The sequence below is a fragment of the Pempheris klunzingeri genome, chromosome 1 (assembly GCF_042242105.1).
Source record: "Pempheris klunzingeri isolate RE-2024b chromosome 1, fPemKlu1.hap1, whole genome shotgun sequence".
NCBI classification, from domain to species: Eukaryota; Metazoa; Chordata; class Actinopteri; order Acropomatiformes; family Pempheridae; genus Pempheris; species Pempheris klunzingeri.
The window spans coordinates 33,017,857-33,042,582 of NC_092012.1; the positions used below are offsets into that span (position 1 = coordinate 33,017,857).

General features: G+C 40.5%; 1 protein-coding gene across 1 annotated transcript in view; it reads left to right on the plus strand.

The window, feature by feature from the left end:
• The first annotated feature begins 1,232 nt into the window (after window positions 1–1,232).
• The window catches only part of cep89 (centrosomal protein 89), a 50,058-nt gene continuing 26,564 nt past the window's right edge, over window positions 1,233–24,726 (plus strand). The window contains exons 1-16 of the mRNA XM_070835105.1: window positions 1,233–1,274; window positions 1,663–1,769; window positions 2,201–2,347; window positions 3,140–3,317; window positions 4,926–4,977; window positions 6,313–6,420; window positions 7,520–7,768; window positions 8,428–8,570; window positions 9,607–9,657; window positions 10,396–10,479; window positions 11,090–11,193; window positions 12,477–12,592; window positions 13,550–13,730; window positions 14,279–14,446; window positions 16,396–16,537; window positions 19,601–19,690. Of these exons, the coding sequence (XP_070691206.1) occupies window positions 1,233–1,274; window positions 1,663–1,769; window positions 2,201–2,347; window positions 3,140–3,317; window positions 4,926–4,977; window positions 6,313–6,420; window positions 7,520–7,768; window positions 8,428–8,570; window positions 9,607–9,657; window positions 10,396–10,479; window positions 11,090–11,193; window positions 12,477–12,592; window positions 13,550–13,730; window positions 14,279–14,446; window positions 16,396–16,537; window positions 19,601–19,690 (1,962 nt within the window). The remainder of the gene's footprint in view (window positions 1,275–1,662; window positions 1,770–2,200; window positions 2,348–3,139; window positions 3,318–4,925; window positions 4,978–6,312; window positions 6,421–7,519; window positions 7,769–8,427; window positions 8,571–9,606; window positions 9,658–10,395; window positions 10,480–11,089; window positions 11,194–12,476; window positions 12,593–13,549; window positions 13,731–14,278; window positions 14,447–16,395; window positions 16,538–19,600; window positions 19,691–24,726) is intronic.

Below are 24,726 nucleotides of genomic sequence, written 5' to 3' on the forward strand. Positions count from 1 at the left end.
GAGTGGTTGAAACTACCAAACAGGTTGGGAATGACTGGAATGGAGTTTGACCACAGCCCTCAGTGAGCCAGCACACACTAAGTCAACACTCATGGGTTTGGAAATGTTTTGAGTCTGGCCTCGGATCACATGACACTCTAATCTCCATCATGGAAACAGAGGAGGAACACCATGTGATAAAGTTTTACCCATCAGGCCTTTCTCCACCCATACCTTTCATAGTCTGTGTGTGGCTGCTCATCTTTGTCTGTTTGAGACGCTTGATTTATCGTATGTGTAGCAGGGCACTCGACCTCATTAAAGAGCCGACTCGATTCTCACAGCCTTGAACTGACCGCGATCCCCTATTTTCTCTGTAGTATTTAGATTTATTTTAACAACAGGGGGAGTGGATATTGCAGGAACCAAATTTGTTTTACTTTTGGTCATTGGATTCATACTTCTACCATTCCTCAGGGCAAAGGGCAACACTTGATAAAACTCACACTGACACTTGCAGCTAATTTATTGCCAAAGAAGGACTTAAAATATGTGTGGGGGTGGAGGGGGGGTTTCCCCAAGTGTATTTTTACAATCAGCCTGCACAGGATAGGTGGGTATAGAAACTAGATGGATGGATTTATCAATCAACTATGTCTTTATCATCTTTATTTTAGTTTAAATGTCAAGTTTTGCAGCCATATAATACACATTGAGGATAAAGTGATATGTGTGCATACTCTATCATGTTTAACTAAAGCGTTGTTTTATAGGACACATTAAATCTGGCATGCACTGTACGCCTGATTAACAATACAGTGGCTGTAATGATGAGGGAGGAGGGAGGAAGCCCAGTGCACTGGGAGACAGGAGGGGCCCGCCGTCCATTAAACGGACCCACGTCGCCCCCTGCTGGCCTGACCGCTGGTCGGTAAGGACGTCGTTGCTAGGTGTAGTATAACCGCCTCTGATTGGCTGCAGCCCTCACCTTCAGCCAATCAGCGTCACGTTCGTAGCGAGGTCGCTCCTCACGGTGAAGCGTCTGGATACGAGGAACCTGTGAGCAGCCAGCCTGCTGAACACAGTTAGCACGATCGTTTTTTCTGTATTGTTTAAAGCTAAAAGATGACAGAGAATTTGACACATAAGACATGAGACATAATCTTCTCTACTGCTGTGTGACTGAAAGAGTGTTGTTTGTCTAACCTGAAACAAAAACTTGTGAAGTAGGGGTCAAAAATCTATTTTTCACTATGTTGAAATTCAGCTTCCGGAGGGAGAAAGACAAGGAGTTTGTAAGTTTGTCTTGTTTTCTAAAATAAATGATCCCATTCTAGCTAGCTAGCTAAACGTGTACAGTCCAATGCATGTGTTTCCATTTAGCTAACATTAGTTAACCCAGCTAGTTGACGTTGAAGGTTAGCAAAAGTTTAGAAATATTGAAGCTAACGTTTAGAAACGTCTAGTAACGTTAACTGTCCTGTAGTGACGGACGTGATGTGGCTAATAAACACCTCCATGGTGGTGTTTCCAGTGGAGAAACTTCTGTAACAGGCTGTTAGTGACTCTTTGCTTTCCTCTCTGTTAAACAGTGACTCTGTGTGCTAACCTAAACCCTCCTGGACCAACACTGTGTGTGTTAATGTGTTTTATGTCCTTCTGCCATGTGTGTTGTGTGTGTAGAAGCATATAGCTCATGGTTTGATCCCCGCTGCCTCCATTGCCCCCAAGCCTGCTGTGCCTCGTACCCCACCCCCACGCAGCCCAAATCCCTCACCCGAGAGACCCAGGTACCTAACAGTCCCTGTCACCTTCATTGCCCAGAATCCTTTCCCTTTGCTGTGTCCTCAGACAATTACCAGCTACTTTCTGTGAGAGGTTTCACTCTCATTGTCAGTGCAGTGCAGAAAACGTTGCCATAAATGATTTATTCATCTCAAACACCTCATCATGCATTTTTCTTTCTTCACCACAATCTTAATTGATAGATTGGCATCTATTTTTTCTCTTCCTGTTTACTCAACTTACTGTGTGTGGGTTGTATGGCTATTGTTAAAAACCAACATTCACTGTGGGCTCAGCCATATTATTTCACATGGTGGACTATTATGCTGTCAAACTTATTTAGGGGAAACTGATGGGAACGGCCTGATTTCCAAACTGCGTCTCCATGAAAAGTGTCTGTCCCTCCTCATATGCATTATTGTCTTTTTACCTACAGGTCAGCCTTAGCAGCAGCCATCTTGTCTTCCTCGCTCACCGGACAGACATGGGCCATTCCCCCTTTGCGGCCGAGGTCTCTGTCTGAGAGCGACCGATCAGCGTCCTTCATATCTGACCCAAACATCAGCACAGCACTTTACACCAGGCGAGCTCCCTCTGGCAAATACACCAGCATTTTCACAAACTTTGTGACAAATGATTCTAACTACACGGGGTGACTCCAAGTTTAAATCTGACCTGCGGCTGTATTTATCAAGTGTGTCACAGTGGAAAATGGGCCAAAATGGCACACGATTGGTCCTACTTTTAGGAGTAGCTGTTTTAACGCTCTCTCAACCTAGAAATTCTCCACTGTGATTTACAAGATCAGAAGAGGTGTCTGTAAAATGTGGGAGTCTTTATGCAAAAAGGTTTTATTTTATGTTTCTCTCAATATATTTAAAGTATAGCCTGGGTTTTCAGCAATCTATATTCATGAACGAGTGCCCCGGTGCTGTAGGACACGGAATGACAGCGAATATCTATCTCACGAGGCCAACTAATCCTGTAGAGAGACTTAAAATCCCTTCTTCTTTTCTTAGAAATTTTCCAAGTAAGCCTTGTTCACAGAAGACATTTTGACAAGTCACAGCAGGCAAAGCACACGTTTAAATAAAGACATTAATGATGGCTGAAATCCATTTAGCCGCTTTGGTTTCATGCTCCTTGTATCGTACATGCTAGCACACTGTCAAAGCTGTATGCTCTGCAGGGAAACTTGGATTGAATGGACTCATTGTTAATGTTAGTAGCTCCACCTGTGCAAGTCCAAATGTTTCCTCTGAATAAACCTTTTTGCAGAAGTTAAGTAGGTTTTATTACCTTTCTCCTCTTAAGAGAGTAGAAAGATAAGATACAGCTAACTTGCTTTGAGATATCGCTCTCTTGCCGCCCTCAGAGACAGATGGTCAGAGGATTTGGCTAGCCGGCCACGTCTGTCCTCCCCTGACCACTCAGAGGAGGAGTTGGAACCCAAGGAAGAGGAAGTGGAGAGTGAAGAGGACAAGGAAGAACATGTTTACCAGACTCTGGACAGACAGACAGAACCTGTCTATGCCCTGCCATTAAAACACAAGGTGAGATTCTACAGGGAGATCTCTCTGTTATGTGTAAGCAGGTTTCTTATCTCTTGTCTCTTAACTCTCCCTCCATTATTATGTGCTTTTTTTTTAGTGAACTAAACCAGTTGTATAACAGAGATTTTGACATGTTATAGCAGGAACAACACCGGTTCTCCTCCGGTATCTAAACTGAAATGGCCTATTGAGACATCAGTAACGTAAGCAGTTATACCTGTTCTCTTCCTTATATAATAAATATAGTGCCTGCTTTGACAAGGCTGAGGGAGGATAATTATTCTCTCTCTGTCTATAATCTTTCTTACATTTGGGGCAGTTTGAGATGTTTTCTGAGGCTAAATGTGGGAGTTGTGATAGCAGTGTGATCCACTGGGAGGCACAGTTGTACACAGAATAAAGGTAATGTCTATTTGTTGAGTACATCCGCTGTAGAGAAGTGATGTGTACAGGTTTTGCTAAAACCGCCACAGGCTTTTGATTCAGCTCAGTATTCATTTTTAAGGACTGAGCCTGTTGTGCTCAGATAACCTTTTCCAGTCCCTAGTCACTCCTTATGGCTATTGTTCCTCCACATCAAGTGCTTTTCTGTGCCACTGCAGGTTTTCTACATTTGGTGTGTAATTCATTAATTTGATTAGACTTCTCCCCTTGCCACATAACACAATTTTGCTTGCTTCCAATGCTCCAGTAACTTAGGTGGTGACAATTTGTTCTTACTCTAACCCTGTAAGTTGAAAATTGACTTTGTAATTGTGATCTATGGTAGTCTACCTGGGATACAGAACAATATCCCAAGAGTCTGCGCTCACAGACTCTTGGGATATTCTTCTGTTCATGCCCTTGTCCTGTACACTGCAACACTGGGTTTCTAACCTATAATTGTCCCAATGGGCTCTATTTCCCCTCTGTCACTTATCATTTCAGGCTATCACAGTCACGCTGCCTGCTGCTAGTCTCCAGTGGAAGTTAGCTAAAAAACATTTTTACAAGTGCACACAGGAAATCATGTTTTCATTCCCTGTACCATAATCCAAGGTGAGCGCTCAGTGTAGTAGAATATGTGGAGGATTTTGAGATAATGATGAAACATTAGCTTATACACTGTAGCCCACTTCAGCAGCATTATAAACTGCAGCCAGCAAAATTACCACACAGCTGTCTCCAACATCTCTGTAAAACAGTTTCAACAAAAACTGAGCATTATAACATTCACAAAGGCAGGACTTTTTTTGCAGGACTGCTGTATTAGATTGCCTTAGTTTTAGCTAGGTGTAACTAAATAAATCTGTGTATATGAGTGTGGTGTGAACAGGATTCTTTGATCCTGTACCTTTGTGTATTTCATCCTTTCTTTGCTTTCTTTGCTTCTTTCTGTGGCTCTGCTGAACATCATTCACATCTCTTTAATGTGTCTCTGCAGGTTCGCAACAATAAATGTACTGACAAGATCGTTTTGTCCACATTTTCACAATGGCCATAAATGCAGTGGTCTTTGAAATAGCCCTGAACGAAAGGATCTAGACAACAGGGCTTTGGAAATCTTTTTGAAAAGACTTGCACATTATCTGTGTGACTGCCTCTCTGCTTTACGTTTCTGTTTTCCAGACCAGTGCACCTCAGCCGACTCAGATATCTGGCAGGAGAGTGCCTTCTCCAGGTAACGACTTCATTCTGATTATAGATGGGAGACACTATTATTGGCAGGCAGTACACAAGTGTATGAACACAGTAGTAACTAACTCATCATCTGTGAATAAAGGCAAAATAACCCATATTGGACAAAATGTAGATTATTGTGTCATTTAGCAAATCACAGTACCCCAGATCATTGTTCAGTTTACAACCTCATTTGTCAATATCTACATATTGAAGAAACTATTTAAAGAGCTTAGTCTTTTTAAATTCATTTGACAATTTCATTTTAGAAAATTAATTCATCATTGGTTCATTATTGGTTTTCAGTGCTTTGAGGTTGGAGAATCTCAGCTTCAGCACTGCCAGTAGGGTATAAAACCTTCAAAATAAAACCATGTCACTGTTTGTATATTTATTTATATATGTTATGTCTCTGGTCACCAGCAAAATACTGCCTTTGACGGAGTATGACATTTCTGAATCATTGTGGTTAGAACTTAGTTTACATATTACATTTACATTAAAAGCATTTAGGCTGACGCTTCAGGTTCTAACCACTGTTGTGAAGGGGAGCTGCTAACATTAAATTCAACTGACAATACTGTGTTGGTTGTTAGTAAATATACAGCAATATCACTAAGGAGCTAGTGGTAATATTGTAATTGTCCCTGTCGTGGGACTAATAAAGGAATATCTTATCTTATATATAGAGTGCCTGGAGGGATGCTTATAATTATAGAGTGTTAACTAACAGAATACATTTTAATGAAGTAGCTAATGCTATGGAAATCAAATCTCTAAAACAACATGCAGCAAAACAAATGTAATTGTGTTGCTGGTGGTATGGTTGGTGCACTTTAGAATTAGAGTGTGATTTGAAATTCAGGAAAACAAAGCTATGGAGAGTAATAACATGATTTATCTGTATACCTCCATTAAATCTAACAAAGGTGTCCACATTTCCATTCAGAGGTGAAGAATATAAAGAGAGACATGTACATTGATTTTAGAAGGAAAGAATAGTGAGAGACTCCTCAGCCTTTAGTGGTGGAGGAAGGCACGGCTCTTATTAAACCAACATTGAGTTTCCAAACAGCCATGGTGTAACCTTACTTCATTAGAGGCTCATTATAGTTGTTATTACCAGAGCTGGCCCCAGGCTTTTGGCGGGGCTAAATTAAAATGTATTACGTGCCCCTAAAATACTTTTTCCTTAATCACTAAATTATGTATGCCACTTTTACGGAACAATATGCAGTTCGTGGTAATATTTGGTTACATAATAAAGCGCACAGGACCCAGTACTACGTCTGCAATTCTTCTAATCTATGATGGCATGATTTTTCTTACCTCTCAGATTTCACCGAGGAAACCAGTATCCAGTCTCCTGAAGCCAGGCGTGGTTCCTCCAAGAGGAAAGCGTCTGTCAGGAAGAGCCCTCGGAGTCGGAGAGAGGCTGTACCATGTAGGTGCAAGTCCTAAAGCGTGTCTGTTGTGTGTCTGCTTGTCATTTTGACTATATCTTTTCTTTTGCTGCTTAATAATAACTTGATTTAAGTGACTTAAAAGAACTAATCCACTTCTTCTGCCTTCCTCATCCTGTGGTCCACCTTATTCAGACAGCTGGGGGTGGGGGGTAGTTTGCTTTAGATCAGCGAAAATCAACATGCAATGCACACTGAAAAGCATTACGTGCTGTGTGATTAGTTTCTGCCTACCGTATACCTGCTGCACCTCTGTCTGTGTTTGTATGAGCAAGTATTTACTGAAGTAGCAAGCACGTACTTTGTTCTGTGTCCACTAGAAAGCATTCACATGACATGCTTAGGCTTAAAGCCTCAAAAGAGAAGAGCATTAACGGCATATTGGAATGAAATGCAGCATGCTCCCTGAAATGCATGCATGTTTATTGATAATAATAATAATACATTTTATTTATAGGCGCCTTTCAAGGCACTCAAGGACACCGTACAACACACATTGTATTGTATTGTATTGTATTGTTAGATGTTATTTCTAGGTTTTGCTGCAAGACACCGAGTTTTTGTCTTTGTGAGCTTTCATTGTATGACATTTCTCACCTTAAATGACAAAAAACATTTGTAGCAATTAAGGGCAGTTCCAACGTGCTAGCTGCACATTTTCACAGCAGACTGAGCTCATCTTTTCCTTACTCCTTGCTTCCTTCCACTATGTTCTTGACATAATTGTCCTCCAGTTCAGGTTTCTACATTTGTCTCTATATCTTACTGTTACTGTAACCCACACTATGCCACACTACTCCATGTAATACTCTTTGTTGTTTGGTTATTACTAACAATGTTGCTCTAACACACTTGTTAGTTTTAGTCACTAAATATAGTTCAATAGATTGCCCAAGTGAATTTTTTAAAAATAAATATAATTTCTTTATCTAATACAAAACAATTCAAGACATGTACTTCTACTTCAGACACAAATATCTTAATTGATGTATTGTAGGAATACAGTACATTTAAAGCTTTCATTGTATTTAGAATATGTACGTGGACTGCCATTAAAAGTATTTACCTTTCCTATTTCAGCCGCGCTACCCATCCTAACCACTGACCACCCCGACCAACCCAGCAAAGCCAAAAACCAAAAACACCCCACCCAGCTGTGTCCAGAGCCCAGCCGGGCGTACAGTGAGGTGCAGAAGGAGGTAGTGCGGGTCCTGCCAGACAAGAACACGAGGATGGTCGATGAACAAAGGCTACTGGAAGAGAGACTGCAACGGCTGGAACAGGAGATCAGTCACAGCCAAGCCACTTTAAACCTGAAGCCATGTGCAGGTATGGGAGCCACGGGAGATTTACAGAGGGATGGCAAGAAGAGGATGTGTGGAGGGAAAGAGATAATCAATAGCGGAAGAATGAGAACAGGTGAAAAGAGATGAAGGAAATAAGAGAGTCAGAGAGGGAATGAAGCAGTGAGTCACCACAGATAGGTGCATGTGTAGGGGTAAAAGGAAGGAGCTGGAAATAATGCTGTGAGCAGATATGGTTCTGATCTTTCAGCCCCACAGCTCCTCCCCGGCATGAGGAGAGGAACAGGGTGAGCGAGTAATGAAAAAGAAACATGAAAAGGAAAAAAAATCAAAAAGAGTTAAAAGGAGGATGGAAAATTGGCAGTTTAAATGGATGGCAGGCTTGCTTGGTGGTTATAGAGTCTGACCTCCTGGTGGGCAGGAAGAAGCAATGTGGAAAAGTACGCGACTTCTACTCCCTTTTTCTACTAGTGAAACATCCACCTCATACTTTTTATCATTCCTCAAGGGTGAAATTCTGCTTTCCTCCCTGAGGTTCAGGGTCAGCCAGCAGACCTCTGGTCTACACCTCTAGTTGCAATTTTTTGAGATTTCTGAAGTATTGTATCGCATTCTTTTTAGCTCTCAGGATAAGACTATTAATGTCTCAAAAGTATTTATAACCCGATGTGCTGTGTGTTTCAGGCAGCCAGGCAGAGCTACAGAATTTGAGGCGACATGCTCAGGAGCTGGTGGATGAAAATGACGCCCTCAAATTGACAGTTCACCGTCTGAATGTGGAGCTGAGCTGCTACCAAACCCGTTTCAGACCACTGTCCAAACAGGAGGTATGACAAGTCACAAGATAACACCTCTGCTTTCTGAGGAGCACCAGATCTTGTATATTGCTGTTTTTCACAAATTGACACGAGGAATGAATGAGACCACCTAACCTGATTGTAGGTAGAAAATGCTGGGCTCACGCTTTGTGCAATACAATTTTTGTTGGAAGGCTAATATATAGCCAGCCTTAAAAAGTTTACCTGTAGAAGAGTTCCTACTGTCAGGGACTGTCAGGGAATTACTCTTCCTCTCTGCTCTGCTCACCAACAGGAGAGATTTCAGTCTGTTTTATTCTGTATTGTACTCCTTTCATCACCTCTCCCTGCAGTCTAATTGAATCCACCTGTATACAGAATGTATTACCAGTACATCACTTAGCTTTAGCACTGAACAAAATGTTTCCTTATAAAACTACCCTTAAATAGAATAGAATATAGATATCTACTTTTGATCCAGAACCCCGCTGAGTGAAATAAGGTTTTCTGTTTGTTTGTCCTTCTATCTGATTTGTTGCACTAAAGGAGTTGCTTGTTCCCGGCTGTAGCCGTCGGTCCTATCTGGGTTGCGTTTTTTACACTGCAGAAGAAAATCCGACATGTGGCTTTAATCATGGCTACCTCATGCTGTGTCTTTACACCAAGACATCTCCTGCTCTCATTGCTACCAGTTACTTTCCTTGTAGCTGCTGATGCCTCATTACTGGCATCCAAAGTGTGGCCTGTGAAAGTAAGAGATAAAAGGAAAGATTAGGGAGTAGAATAATGCAGTAAGAATAGTCAGGAGAAGTCTGAATTAGCCAAGATAGAATTGTACACAACAGGCAGCAAAATGTAAATGTTCTTCTTCTTCAGTGACCTAAATTGTTTCAGGTCTGGTGTAGTCATACATAATGTCATACTAGACTTCAATCATTCTGTCAACGTTTTTTGATGTACTTACTTTGCATGAATGACACCATCTAAGGCTGGCACATTAACTGTGGCTACGATGGTATGTTAACTAACTTTATTTTCTTTCTCTTTGTTACTGTGTCTCATCCAGAGCTCCAGACTCAGTGGTTTACCAAAGACAGGGTCTCCTCCTCCCTGGCTGGTCAGTATCCACATGTAGCTGTACAGCACATTACTTTATTATGGCAGGTAGGGTTGGTTAGCATTCACTTTTGAAATGATGCCAGTACCTGGAATTCAGTATCTGTAACCAACTGTTTTTTCTTAATCTCTGTGATAACAAAAATGTAATTTCCTTTGTAAAGAATAAATCTAACTCCACAGTTTAGTTATTATATCTTCATATATATATTCATATATTCATTTTGTTATTTATTTAGAATATTTTACGCACTTCACAAAATAAAACCCCTCCCTATAGAGAGTGTTGTGAGTGTTGAATAGCCTCGCCACACTTGCGGCTGCTTTTGTCTTGACTATGATGGACTTGAACAAGCTGCAGGAGTGACGTGGTCTCACACTCTCTCTTTCTCTCTAACATACACTCTCTCATCCAGACGCCCTCTCAGGTATTGAAACTTGGCACTGATTAATTTAACGTGACTCAGGACCCAGTTGTACAGACATAATTTGGTTGGTACCTTTAAAAGTACCGAGTTTGGTGCCTAACCCTAACGACAGGACACTAGTCTAAGTCATTGAGAGGTTCAGTGGCACTCTGGTGATGACAGTCAGAGCTATAGTTGAACTGCAGTGATGTCTTTGTGAGTTACAGTAGAGCTTCACTGATGCTATTCAGAGGTACAATGGGACTCTAGTGATGATCCTGATACTGAGCTTGTTGCTAATTTGAATGATTTCTCTTTGTCCTTCTTTGAAGCTCGACATGAAATATTTATCTCCCCTGCTGCTGGCCTATGAAGACAGGATTAACGAGAAAGATGCACTTCTGCAAACCACTGAGGTAGAGGGGGTGTGAGAGACTGTTTCTTCTTGTTATCCCCTCAATCATGTGTCATCTTATCATTCAGAAGAATGATGCATGTGTTGCGTTATCACGGTCTTAAGCAGCAAATTGCTGATGTGTTGCTCTGAATATGTGCAATGAATGGAATCAAAACCTGCAACGCACTTAATTACCAATTATATTAGTTGAAGTGCCACCATGTTTCTGAAAGCTGTTTTAAATGGATTTAATGGATCTTAACACAGTGAGAGCCTGGGAGGTGAGGTAAACATGCAACAGGCATACAGGCAGCGGTAGCACAACCCAAGGGATGTATATTTCTTTCTCTAACGGTTGTGATTTTGCCGTTGAAGAACGCTGCAAATTCAAAGTGTGTTGTCACCTGTAGAACTAGAAGGAAACTCAGAGAACGCAGACCTGTGGTATCTGGCTCTTTGTGAAATACGCTGCTCTGCTGCCAGTACGTGTGTCCATGTTGGCCGTTGGTCATACGCTGCAGACACTGCCCCTTTCATGGGAATTTTGTTTTGCTGTCTCTAATTCTAAACTTCTTATCTTGCATCCTTTACATCAGAGATCCTTATGTGTGTTTGTCTGTTTGCCACAGGAGGAGGTGAAGAGGTTGCGTGTTCATGTAGAGGAGGTGATCAAAGAAAATGAGAGACTCCATGATGAAATTGCAAAGACCGGAGGGGTTAGCCAGAAAGACTGGTAAGAAATACTACACTTTGTGTGTGTAATGGTTCAGCACTGTCAGCACTTGCTTGGCCGTCACCGCTCATTCTGCTGAAGTCATGAAAATTAGATACCATCTTTATTCTCCTCTGCTGTGCGCTTGCCTGTTACTGAAACTTATGTTGTGTGAAATGATAAAAGTGGTAAAACCTTTGCATTTTCTTCTGTGCTCCTATATCTTTGATGATCACTCTAGCTCACCTACAAACTTACAGTATGTGTGCATGTGTGTACTTACTTTAAGTAGCTCTAACAGGATAATTGTATCCACCTCTATATGAAACATTTCAACCTTTTTTATAATGCATATTATAAAACAGGAGCGAGAGCCATGTGAAGATTGAGTAAGATATTAGTCATGAGTGTCTAGATGCATTCATTTGCATACATTTATATGTAGTGCATTACTGAGCAGAACAATGAATACTGACTAATAACAATAACTGCTCAGTATTCATGCTTAAGACAAGCTTGTAAACTGTGGAACAGATTTCAAATGACAGTATTGCTTTAAGTACGGTTGAGTATAGTACATTATAGAGCTGCAACTAACAAATATATTTTTTTTTGTAAAAATCTTATTCTCCAGAGCTCCAGGTGATGTCTCCAAATTTCTTGTTTTGCTCGATCAAAAGATCCAAAGATTTTCACTTTACAATAATCAGATTTTTCTTTGTTCTTACACATTTCTGCTTGACAGGAAAATCAAAACATTCTTCAATTTACAAGTAGCTGCTGATGAATTTTCGGTTGGTCAACTAATTGATTAATCAATTAATTATTTCGGCTCTAACACATAATACACGTAATGTACCAACACTAGGTGTTAAGAGCTGTTTATGGTACATTAGTTTACATACAAACCAAGAAATCGTTTAAGTGGCCCTCAGTCCAACACCTGCACCTTCTAACCATCTCTAGCTTGATGCTGTTTCCTCAGATTTGTCAGGCTTAATGGAAGTTTCTGTGTTTTCCAAGTGGTTTGGCTTTGCTTGGTATCATGCTACTGCTTTCCCTTATTCTATAATGTACTGCAGCATATAAAACAGGTCATCAAGAGCAAAACCAAAGTTATCCATCTTGGTGTAAATATACAAATGTTTAAGTTTTTTGTAGTGTTGTTGAAAAGTCCATTCTCAGTGTGTACGCACCGGAGGCTTTTCACATCACACTTGTGTACGCTGCATATTGACTGATTTAGACTAAACAAGTTCATTTAAACTGGTTCTCTCTCTCTCTCTCTCTCTCTCTCTCTCTAGTCATCAACTACAGCAACAGGCCTTTCTGGTCTTGCAGGAGAACCAGGTTCTTATCGATCAACTTGAGGCTCAGCATGCTAAGGCCAAGGCCAGTCACAGCAAACACCATTCTGAAGGTACTGCATCTAGCGCTGGGTCTATACTGAGGACCTTATTTTAATTGTGCAAGTGCACCAACAGATGCAGAGTGGTATGTCTTGGGCGCACAGACTGCATGGGTGTCTCTAAGAGCACCTACTAATTGGGCTCATGTATGTGCAGCAGTGCAAACGGACTGGGTGGACATAGATGGGAGGAAGTTGGAGTCAATGATTACACTCTCAGTGCATCACATCACTGGTCTCAGTGCTCTGGAACAGCTGTGCCAATCACGCACAACACCTGTAGCTCAATACATGAACAATCCACTTCTTTAAGTAAATTTAGTTGTATGGAAAAGTGTTGTACCAAATATCTGCAGCCAAACGCAGGTAGTGTGTTGTGTTTTTATTCCCCAAACAGTTAATAAGTACAATGATGATAAGAGAAAATAATGAAAATATCAAAATATGACACTGCAGTATTTGCTTCATAATGAATAAAGAATGAAATATGACCAGAGGAGAAGCTTTTGTTACAGTAAAAAGAAGCTGTGGACAACAGACACTGTAAGAATCACCCAAACTGATGTGCAGACACTGCTGCTTTATCCACAATAAACATTGTTTTTTGTGCTAGTTTTAATGCATCTACGAGTAGGGGAGTGTTCAACTGAAATAGGTAAAAAAAAAAAGAGGAGTTTTTTGTTTTGTTCGTGTGGGCTTGTTGACAGAATCAGAGTGGCAGCAGTGACGTTGCACCAGACAGGAATGTGGTTCTGTGATATTTATTCTCAGTACAACATCAGAAATGCATTTTCCACCAAAATACCGACACAGCAACAATGCACTGCCTGATTTCAATGAACCTTCCATGAATGAAATGTGACTAAAGGATAACGTGAAACTTTAACCATTATCCTCTTTCTCTGTTGCTTTCATTTTGACCGTTTATTTCACATTTTACTTCCCCACCTCTCTTCCCTCTCTCTGTAGTTTCCAAAGTGTCGAAGCAACTGATGCTGTTAGAGGCTGAAAAGCAGCGTTTGCAGGAGGACCTGGAAGAGAGCAGCAGGGAGGTGCAGAAAAACACGAGGGAGGTACAAGTTCTGCAAGCCCACCTGAAGGACACCGTCACCTGGGACGAACATTGCAACATTGCTGGGAAACTCAGACGGTACCACAACAACGTCCTATTTTATCACATTTTTCTTTCCTCTAAAAGACAAATGAATTAGTATTAAAAACAGTTCTGCTCCTGAACATAACTTTATTCTTGTTTGTGAGGTGAGAACAACAAAGAGAAGAACTGCACTGTGGACACTGAACAGTTGATATTAGTTAGACAGGTTCTTGCTTGCTGTATATTAGGAAAACCAGGGCTTCTCATCTTCTTCTTTCCTACAGGTTTGCCAAGAATTCACCTCAGTTGAGATTTAGCTTTAGTTTGTCATGACTTCAGTTTACAATTGATTTGTAGCGGATAAAACAAGAGCAGAGAACAAGAAAAGAAGAACAACAAACAAGTGTAGCACCTGAAGCATTCCATTTTAAATCACAATAGAGAGGGGTACTGGGATGTGATGAATACATTGATGTGGAAGAGCAAAATCACAGCTGCTATATTTGATAGAGATGGGAGAGAAAACTCTGAATCAAAATAAATAGTAAAAGAGTATCACACGTTGTGTTATAATGGCGGTACAATCTGCTCTTGGCTCTCAGGCAATTGGAGCAGCAGGAGAGTAGGAATAAGAGTGAAGTTGACGAGTTGCTTCTCAGATTGTCCAGCCTGCAGGAGGAGAATAGGAGTCTGGCTCTGGACAAAGCCAACCTGACTGCTGATATAAAGAGAATGGAGGCTGAGCTGGAGCTCACCAAAAAAGCCAACAGGTACTAAATATACTGCTTTATTTGTTTGATATCAGCCTCCACATGAAGTGTTTGACGCTGTTGAGCCCAGTATTTTAAGCACAGTTATTACCTCCTTAGACTGTAGTTATGTCCTATCTCTTTTAAATGCAGCGATACACCCTTAGATTAATAAAGTAAATCTAAATCCAAACGTATTCTATAACTCCCAACCAAGTAGTGTGACATGTGACAGCAAAACCTGTTGACACACCATTAACTCAAAGGCTCCGAAGACGTTAAAAAAGAAGGCAAAGCGGTCCCTTTGTGAAGCCAAGCAGGAAGCTAATAAAAGTGCCAGATGGTACTCGACAGAGGGTATTACATCACTCCACACTTGTGACATGGAAAGGGTCAAAATGTGTGTGTGTGACAGAATGTACTGCTGCTGCTACTGTAACTATTGCTATTAGCGCTGCTGCTATTACTGCTGACGAGACTAAAATGTGCAGTCAACACTGATCCATCTGGCATTTGTTATACTGCGTTGTTTGCTTGACAAAGTTTTTCAGCGCAGAGCCACACTCAATGCATATCTGTTAGAAGTCAATGACAGCACTGTTAAATCAACACAGCCTCAGGTCTTTTAAGAAATATTGTAGTATAGAGGAAAGCACTGAACATATTTTTTGTCATTTGTTATGATGTTAAATGCAGAATAATGTGCATATTTGAACCCCTTCACACCCACACAGGTGTTTTAACTTCTTTTGCTTGATTAGGGCTCCTCTCACACATGCACAGGCATGTACCAACTGTTTGACTGACAGCTCCCTCACTGTGCTGTTTTGGCCAATAATTACTGAATCTATGACCTAGAAAAGCTGACTGAATTAAAAAGGATAAAACATGAAGTCCTCCTCACATAAAATCGCCAACCACTGAATTGAATCAAATAGCATTTAAGCCACTGATAAGCACCCCCCATTTATCTCGAGGGGAGATTTGCGTTGATGGCTTCTTCTGTGGTTATATGAAAGGTCAGCAGCGTGACGGCTAATGCCATGCTCGCTTTTTTAGACGATGATTGACGACGGGGGTCATCACACTGTACAGACATAAACTTAAGTTGCCATAGTGGCTTATCAGCAGTGCTACGCATCTTACCATAATTCAAATCAGGTTATTTTTCTGCAGTGCATCATTTATTTTTGTCACTGATTACAGCTGTTCTCTGGTCTCTGGGACTGTCCTCTCCTCCCTGTAGTCCTGAGCTGAGATTAATGTAGACTTTCTCATTCTGAAGTGTGAAGACTGTCAGAAGGTGTTTGATTAACCTACAGTGTTGTTACCCCACTCACATCAAGATGGCAGGGTCCCAAGATATCATCCAGTTAACTCTTTGCCTGGCTTCCAACCACGACGGCCTGTGGCTGGTATTGTGTTCACTTTGTTAGTCTGAGTGTGTATCACTGTATTCCATCAGTACCATCTGCTAATCCAGCACAATCTAAATAACATTCAACCTTCATTTTAAAAACCAACAACAGCAACTAACATAATACATCTTGCATCATCTACACAAGCTAGCAGTATTTGGTGCAACCAGAAGTTAACACTAACCATTACATCCCTAATAAAAATGATAAATAATAAAACTTTATTTAAAATAGAGGACGCGTTTAGCCTTTACTTTAATGTCCAATCCATGCAAGGATGGTTAGACATATTGAATAAATCTGCTTCGCGAAACTTACTACGCACTGATACATACACACTGATCTGGCATGCTGACTGCAACATGGTTTCTATTATTCCTTGTTTTCAACCTCTCTATCTGACTTGTGCCTTTCCGTTAACCCCTGATACATTTTTCCTCTCCTATATTTTTCTTAAATCCCTTCCCTTCTGCCCTTTCTCTCTTTCTCCCTCACTCTCTATAATTCCGTTTAACCCGTTCCCTTCTTCTCTGCTGTCTCTCCATCCTTCAGGAGGGCTGAGAAGAGAATCAGTGTGTTGAAGCGACAGAGGGAGGAGTGTGTGTTGAAAGGGGAAAAGACTCTGCATTATATGGGCGCCGTCATTTCCGTGGCAGAGCACATTTCCAAGGAGAGAGACCAGCTATTACAGACGGTACTACTGATGCTACTGATTCCGTGGGAAGATTTTGTATTGCATATGGTACACATGATACACACAGTGCCATTGACAGTATGACTCACTGCAGGGAAACAAGGTTTTACACATTGTACTTCTGAGACTGCACGTGACTGTACTCACATTCACATACACATCAACAAACAGATCAGTACTACTGTATAAAGCCTGTAAGAGACTAATTAGTGAGTTTATTAGCTTCTCTGAGCTTTCCATTGAACAAGAAGAAGAAGAATTACAATTTCTTGCAGTATTCCATATGTACAAATAGTAAAATATGAACAAACTTAGCAAATAGGACAAAATGTTGTTGGAGCTTCAGTGTTACTTTAACCTTTAGGCTGTTTGGATTAGCTAACAGCATAAACAAACACAAAAACAGCCGTTTGCCAGCATAGGTAGCTAACAGTAGATGATTAGACTCAAATGCACACTCCAGACATCATCAGTTAGTGGCTAAAGACAGTGTACTTGGTCATTTGTTTGGCTTCTAATGGGTGTGAAGGCAGGTAGATTTAGAAAAGCAACCGCAGGAGAGCTGACAGACACCCAGAGCATAAACTGCCAGGCAAGAATCATTCAAATGCTACAGCAACGAGGCAGCGCAGACAATCTGGCAAATGCCTGATAAAGCATCTCTCTCTGTATACTGAGGAGCTAGTGAGTAATAAGGAGCAGCTGTGCAGCATGTGGCTGATGGCTGCTGATCCACAGAGTCAGAATACTTTTTGTGCCTGGAGGTGCAGTTTCCCCGTCACCTGAGGCACACTCTTTCATGTCAGCAGTGAGATGCAGGGATGATACTGCAAATAACAACAGGCGATACAAAGTGTGACTGATTAAGCATCCCACTAAGTGTACTAAGGTGCCTGCAGTAGACCTTCACAGCTGACATTTTGGCATGTCATAACAGGAAAAGTACACAAGGCTCACTGTCATGGCTTACTGGAGCCTTCTTGATGGAACTGAGCCAACAGAATGTATTTCACCCACGTTTCAAGTCAAAATGTCTGCTGTGAGATGGGTCTATTCGGTTTTAAAAAATTAGTTCATCTTTATAGTCGACACTAATCTCAAAGACAGCAGACACAGAACGAGTTAAACAAATGGAAATTTAAAAATTAATAAAACACAGATAACAATAAACTGCAGTGTTTTATAACAGAGGATGGTGAGCTGTGTTTTTTGTTCATTTTCCATGAATTTAAACTGGATACTCCAAGAACTGTAAAATCACTGCAGGTTAGCAATTGCATTACACAGATAAGACATCCACAATGACAGTAAGCCATCAGCTGTGTTTGTGTCATCTCCACCTTCCACCTGCTCCTATCTGGGTGTTTTTTGGACCTGCTGCTCTGTCCCAATCTGCTGCCCCCCCCCCCCTCTCTCCCCCTGTGTTTGTGTATACTTTGTGTGGTGAGACTTCATCCATCCATCCTGGATAAGTGGGTAGAGGAAGCATGTCAGGCTGGATAACATTAATCTAATAATAACCCCCATTGCATTATGAAATGCAATGAACTTGAACTGTGGATGGAATTAATGTTTTTGAACAGCCAGAATTACCTTTATTTTGTTAGTTAATAGTCTCTGTGAGAATCCCAGCTCTGAAAGTTAGTTTAGTTCAGGCTGTTTACTGACGACTTCAATTTGGTCAAAGCTTGTAGTCAATTAAGATTTGTACTTCATTCGTTGACTCATTTCATATCATTCATTTGAAAGATAGACTAATTGCTAACTCGTACCATTTCAGCAAATGTATTTTTAGCATGAATGAAAAAATGTACAAGCATGAAGTCACAGAACATTTCATTTCAATCAATGTTTCTTGTGGTGGCTGTGAAGCATTTTATTGATTTACAGAAGACTTTTAGCGTTCCAATAGGAGCACTTTTTGATCTTTCAGAGCCTTGATACCTACCCGGATTAATAATTGTGGAACAATGATCGTAACATTGTATCCTTTCTTTTACCCATATGTCACTATTCAGTCATAAATATCATAAGATATCATGAAATATGGCTCGTTAGACCAAACTATTGAATTGATGTGAAACAAATAGAATTATTAAGTATTTGGCTCAGTTGGCCGAGTGTGTGGACGAGGAACAGAGAGTATTTCTGGTAATAGAGTCGGGGACGTTGCAAAAGCCCATCATCTAAGGGAGGTCAGCCTGACACCATGTAAGAGGTAACTGGACGAGAAGAGATTTGTCTGGATGAGGACAGGGTGACCACAGTGGTGTGTTTGTGTCTGCTGTCAATAGAGGTATTATTATTTGTTAATTGTTGTGGCTAGGCCACTTGAGCTCAGCACTAGAGCTGTTTCTGTGAGCAGACAGACTGACTGGCTGACTGGCTGGTTGATCAATTGAAGTATAATTGGAGTTGCCTTCAGTGTCTGGCTGTACAGTGTTTATGTTAATATCCAAGACACATGAAATCATACTTAAATTTACATTTGGGTTTGCAGTCTCTCTTCGATGCATTTTGTAGTGACTATAAAGGGGTCTCGAACAATCCTGCTAACCATGCAATCGGTGAGTGAAGGAGACTTTATTGGGTGAATTTATCCAAGATGAGCAAGCTGAGAAATAAAAGTGTGGAGACGCTAAAGATAAAAAGCTTTCTAAATTAAATTACACTCCAAAACATTTCCTTTGTGTGCAATCTAATGCTCTTTTTTTTAATTTACATCCTTTTTTAATATACTTATGTAGATTTATAACTCTTAAGAGTCAGAGGGAAAATATAATAAACATTGTTACTATATGAGGACATCACTAACTGTTTTTCCATGCTGACAGACATGCCATTGTTTAGATGATTAATGTCACCTTGATTGGTTAAACTTTTTGTTGGAGTTTTTGTGACGACTGTAAATTGGCAGCAGTTTCAACAGTCCTTCCTTCTTTTCTCTATCCGTCTCTCCCATAATCCCTCACTGCCTTCATCCAATTGTGTGCTATCCCCCCCCCCCCCCCGTGCTCCTCTCTTAGATCAGTAACCCCCCATCTTCCCTCTCTACCTCCCCAGGCTTCAGTTCTTCAGCAGGAAAAGCAGGGATTTGTCAAAAGGGTTCTGAAAGGCACGGTACGATTCGGAAAACTGCAGGAAGAAGTCAAAGTAAGTTCCTTGATTCAAATGTGACCTTCATACTGTAATAAACTCTCCTGAAAAGCCCATTTCATCATCAGAGTCCTGTATCAACATTTTCAAAAAAGCAAACCTTGCTACATGACTTACAATAGCTGGCTTGTCTTTTTAGGTTTTGTATATTCTGTTCCCAAGATGGGGAAAGTCTTTTCCAGTACCGTTTGCCCTGAAACTATCCTGCTACAGGCAGGTTGATTTGATCTTAACCCTCGAGTCCAGGCTAGCTTGAGAGGCTACAACTTTGGCTCAGGTGGCGCCTCAGTGGTCCAGACTGAAACACAGCAAGTTAATTTTGCCCCTAATAACCTTCCAGTCTCTTTCCTATTGATCAGACCACTCCACTGCACTCAATAAACAATCTACTATCGCCCTCCATCACTCAAAAGCATAAATTGATGAACTCTTGTGTCTCTCAAAATACCACCTGTCAAGCTGAGCTCATTGGGTCTCTAGGACTTAATTGTCCCCTCTTTAACAAAGGGTAGAATCAATACCACACACAGTCAGCGTGTTAAATGCAAAGAAAACACCAGCATTAAAAATAATGATCTGCAATGATAACAGTGGTCTCTTTGACTTTGGTCCATTGATCTCACAGTATCCTTGTGACATTGCTACAGCCTGTGGTTATGGTGCCTTTTTGCTTTTAACTGTGTCAATGGAGGGGACATGCAGCCACACATTGTTTGATTACTTCTGTATTTCTGCTGCTTGCTACTTTCTGCTTCTATGTGCCATTCCTGCTGCAAACTAATCTTACTGCAATTAACAGGTTAATGGTTATGGAAATATCCCCAAATACTATGAATTTATGCCAAATTTATGGACCATATGTGACACGGATATTCAAAACTGAGACCAGTCTGCAGATACAATACAAGTACAACACAGATATTACTTGTATGGATGTAATAGACGCAGGTATGGTCAAGACAGGAAGACAGAGCATCTTTTTTTCCTCATCCATTCTGTAACAAAAACTGAATGGATCCCATCCCTTCCCATAGAGAAAAACTGGAGAGTAGTCTAGTGAATCACCATGGCAACTTGCATCTGCATCTACCTACAGTACCATCTTGGTTTGAATGTTACCACAGTGTTTGACAGGTGTCCTACAAGACCAACTGGTTCAGCCTTCCTGTATTTGTTTATGTGTTTGTTGTGCCAGATGTGAACAAGACATTAGTCTGGCAGTATTAGTGCCTTGCTCTAAGGCCAGTGCTCTCTGTGTGTTCCTTCTGTCAGCAGCTCTTGTCACTCAAACCACAGCAGGGAAAAACATCCCGGCGGTTCTAACAATTTTATTAGTGTCTCTATAGCAACGGCCCAGAGAGAAAGAGGTGTTTGTTTGTGTGTGTGAATGTGAGTTGTACTGGTGGTGATCAGACCCTTGGAAGAGGAGAGCTGTAAAAATTAAATGTCTAGAAGGACAATACTCCCATCTTCCCTTTGTACGTCATTAGCCTACCCCCTTGTTCCCTAGCAGCTAAACTAGGTATTAACAAAGGCTAACAATTAAAGGTGCACTTATGCTTCTCCTTCAAGGTGTTCCATTGGTTATACTTGAGCCATACATGGCATAAGGATTGTTTTCCACACAGGTTTTAAACAATTTACTTACTATTTACTTTAATATGCTACATGTAAAAAATTTGCAAGCTATGAGAGTTGATGATGTCCTAAAGCCAAAGGTATTGAATTCACAATCATATGAAAAAAGAAAAAAAAACAGCAAATTTCCACAATCAAGAGGATAAAGGCTCTATATAAAGTAATCTAATATTTGCATTCTCTCACTGCTTTGTGACATTTATAGGCACGATATGCACTGTGATAAAGAACACCCTGTCCTTCCCCCATGCTGCCTTCACTATTAAACGCTGCATGCACCAGGAACATGTAGGAAAAGAATTCAAAGCAACTCAAGATTGGCCAATCACAGTTCCTGTGGTTCCCACTCAGCCCATGTAGCCAAGACTTCAAATTAGCCCGAGCAAGACTTATTAAGCCCTCAGCGTGCTGTGATTATAAGCCTGAAATGAGCAGTGACTTGAGCAGAATTTTTTCCAAAAATCTTGTCAGTATGTGATCCTTAATCTTCTTTTGCTTGTAGTTATGATTACACCAATATTTTATGTCTGTCCATGTATTAAAACGAGATCTGGCCCAGTCACTTACAGCGAGCAAAATGGTGCAGTGATTATATATCAGTGGTTCAGTGGTTGCGACTGGAAAGTGTGTTTTTGATTCTACACAGGTCTGCATGAATATCGCTATTCTTGTCAGCATACTACATTACAGCAGGTGCTTATAGCATTCACTGATTTTCAGAATGGTGAGAACATACAGTAAAGGCAGGGAAGAAAAAGGGCACCAGGAGGGAAATTGATTACAGTATCAAACGGACACTTCTAATAATCATTTGAACGTATTCAGTGCTTTAAAATTGACATACTCCCATAAATTCATCAGAGCCGATCACACTCAAACACCCCCTCTCTTCCTGCCTTTCCTGTCAACTTTCAAATCAAGCAGAAAAAATGCCAAAGAATAATATAATAAAAAAAATGAATGTTTTTTTTGTCTGCCCCTTGAGTGCCAGATGCAGCACCCCTTCCCTGTTCATGGCCTCAAATAAACTCTGAACCGGGATGAGCTGATGGGGGCCACTTTGTTCAGATGACGATAAAAGTCCACAAGATGGTGGCCACACTTCACTTAGCCCCACACTATGTTCTATTTTAAAGCTCAGACATGATGCTCTTTGAAAGGCATCAAAACTGAGTTGTAAAAAATGTAGCTTTACCTGTTTACCTAAAACTCTATACACACTCCGGCTGTCATTTTACTCCAATCATCCTATCTGCAGGGAAGTGACTGTAATGCATGTTTCTACCTTATGAGTTGAAAAGATAGAGATTGTGTGTTCAGTGAGTGCTATAAAGAGAAGGCAGATTGCGATTACATTATTCATGTGTAATTAAAATTCATGCCCCTCCATCTCCTTGAAACACCTGAAAATGTTGAATATTTTAGTGAGTGCATGTATAAATATAGCCAGGTCACATGTTTGCATGACCCATGCTGCTTAATGTCAGTGTAAAATGACTTCTTCCCATTCAAAATTCCTCTCTGCTTAGTTTGCATTTCTCCCAAAAACACATAACATATCACCCATGATGTCACATAACAGTGATCATAGCATCACGTGAATATTTGTTCCTTCTCTCATGTGACCCGTGACCCTTAACCTCTTTATCTTTAGTGCTTCCACTTATTTCATTAGACTAATTGTCTCAACTAGTGCTTAAGTGTTTAAAAGTAATTTCTGGAGTTGAATTCTTTTCCTTGGCAACCTGCACTTCACTACATTACACATGTGTGTCGACTGAAGACAGAAAGAGTCTCTATAAAAACTGATAATAATGATGTCTGTGCATTATCCGGAGAAGCCAGAACAGCATTCTCTCTTTTTTAGGCCTATCTTATATATTACTTTATCTGAACGCTATGGTCCTGTAGTTGTCGGACAGTACAACCAGCAGGACAAACGCTCCAATGACAAGCACTCTGACCAATAGCCCTGCCAACTCAGGCAGAAAATAAAAGCTCTTTCTACTGTCTGACCTGCTGCCTTTGTCTGTCATCTCTCTCTTTTCTTTTTCTTTTTTCTGCCACTTATTATTTTGTCTGTCTCAATTTGGTTGTACTGTGGAAACTAGTCTAAGCACTTGCTTTATTACAGTACATTTTCGACCATCGCAGTATTTAAGAATGAGAGGAATTAGTTAGTATCATTAATTGTGCTTTTATTGTCTCTCTTTTGGAGCCATCACTATCACGCCTGAAAGTAATTGTGTGGAGCCAGACATCCATCTCATCAAGCTTGCGAAATTTCATGGAAAGTATTGTTAAAAATTGGGTTAAAAGACTTTGGAAATGGAGGAGATTGGAGATTAGAATGCCTCCCTCCACTTTGTTTTGTGTAAAATTACAAATAAGCTCCTTCATAATTGAATTGTTCTGCATCCTGCCTCTTTGAGCTGGATTAGACACAGTGTGCTACATGAGCCTGGGATGGTGGTGATGTTGATTGTTGACATTGAAAAAGTGGACTGAATCAGTAGGCATAAAAATAAGTACACAAGCAACATATAGAAAATAATTCTTCATTTATTTAATTGTCTAGTAACTTCTGTAATCAGTTTTGTGGCACTAAGTTGAGAGATGCAGTCAGTAGATCGTAGACAGAAACAGGAAAACATACAGAGAGTACAGAGACAGGTAGAGAAACAGTCATAGAAAGAAGCTGACAAAGAAAAAGTAAGAAAATAATGCATAGAACCCCAACGTCAGAGAATCAACAGGATTTACATTATAGAGGATGGGTTTAGCACAAAATGAATGATTTTCCCAAAATGCTACATTTCCATTTTGATTAGAAATACCAGTACCTGAAGTTTACAAATGAATAATAACAGTTCTCAGCCCAGGGCCCTCACTTAACAACATTGTGTAGGAAAGGTTCTGAATTGAGTAAAATGTAGGATGCTTCTGAGAACAACACATTGGTAATTGTCCAAATGTACATAATTTCTTCGAGCAACTCCAAAAGTAATGTGCATTTGAAAAAACACCAAAGTTTTCAACTAGTGTGCTCATGAACAGAGAGCTGCACTTACAAAATGAAACACCCCTAAAAACACCTTGTAGTCCAAATCTGTGTTTTAAGTGCTGCTGGAAAAGTCACTCACTGCTGCAGCTATTTAAGATGCCTCAGAACCTCTGACTCACTAAAAGGTCTGTTCTGGTTACAGAGTGTGAAGCTAAATACTACAGAGAGTTGATCAATAATACACATTTTTACTCTGTACGTTTTTTTTCTTTTCTCTACATATTTGTGATGTATAATATTGAAAATGAATAATGTACACCCATGAGGTGCCAGCAAACAACAACGATACATCCACATTGTTTTAGTATGGCAGTATGCGCACCATGACTTG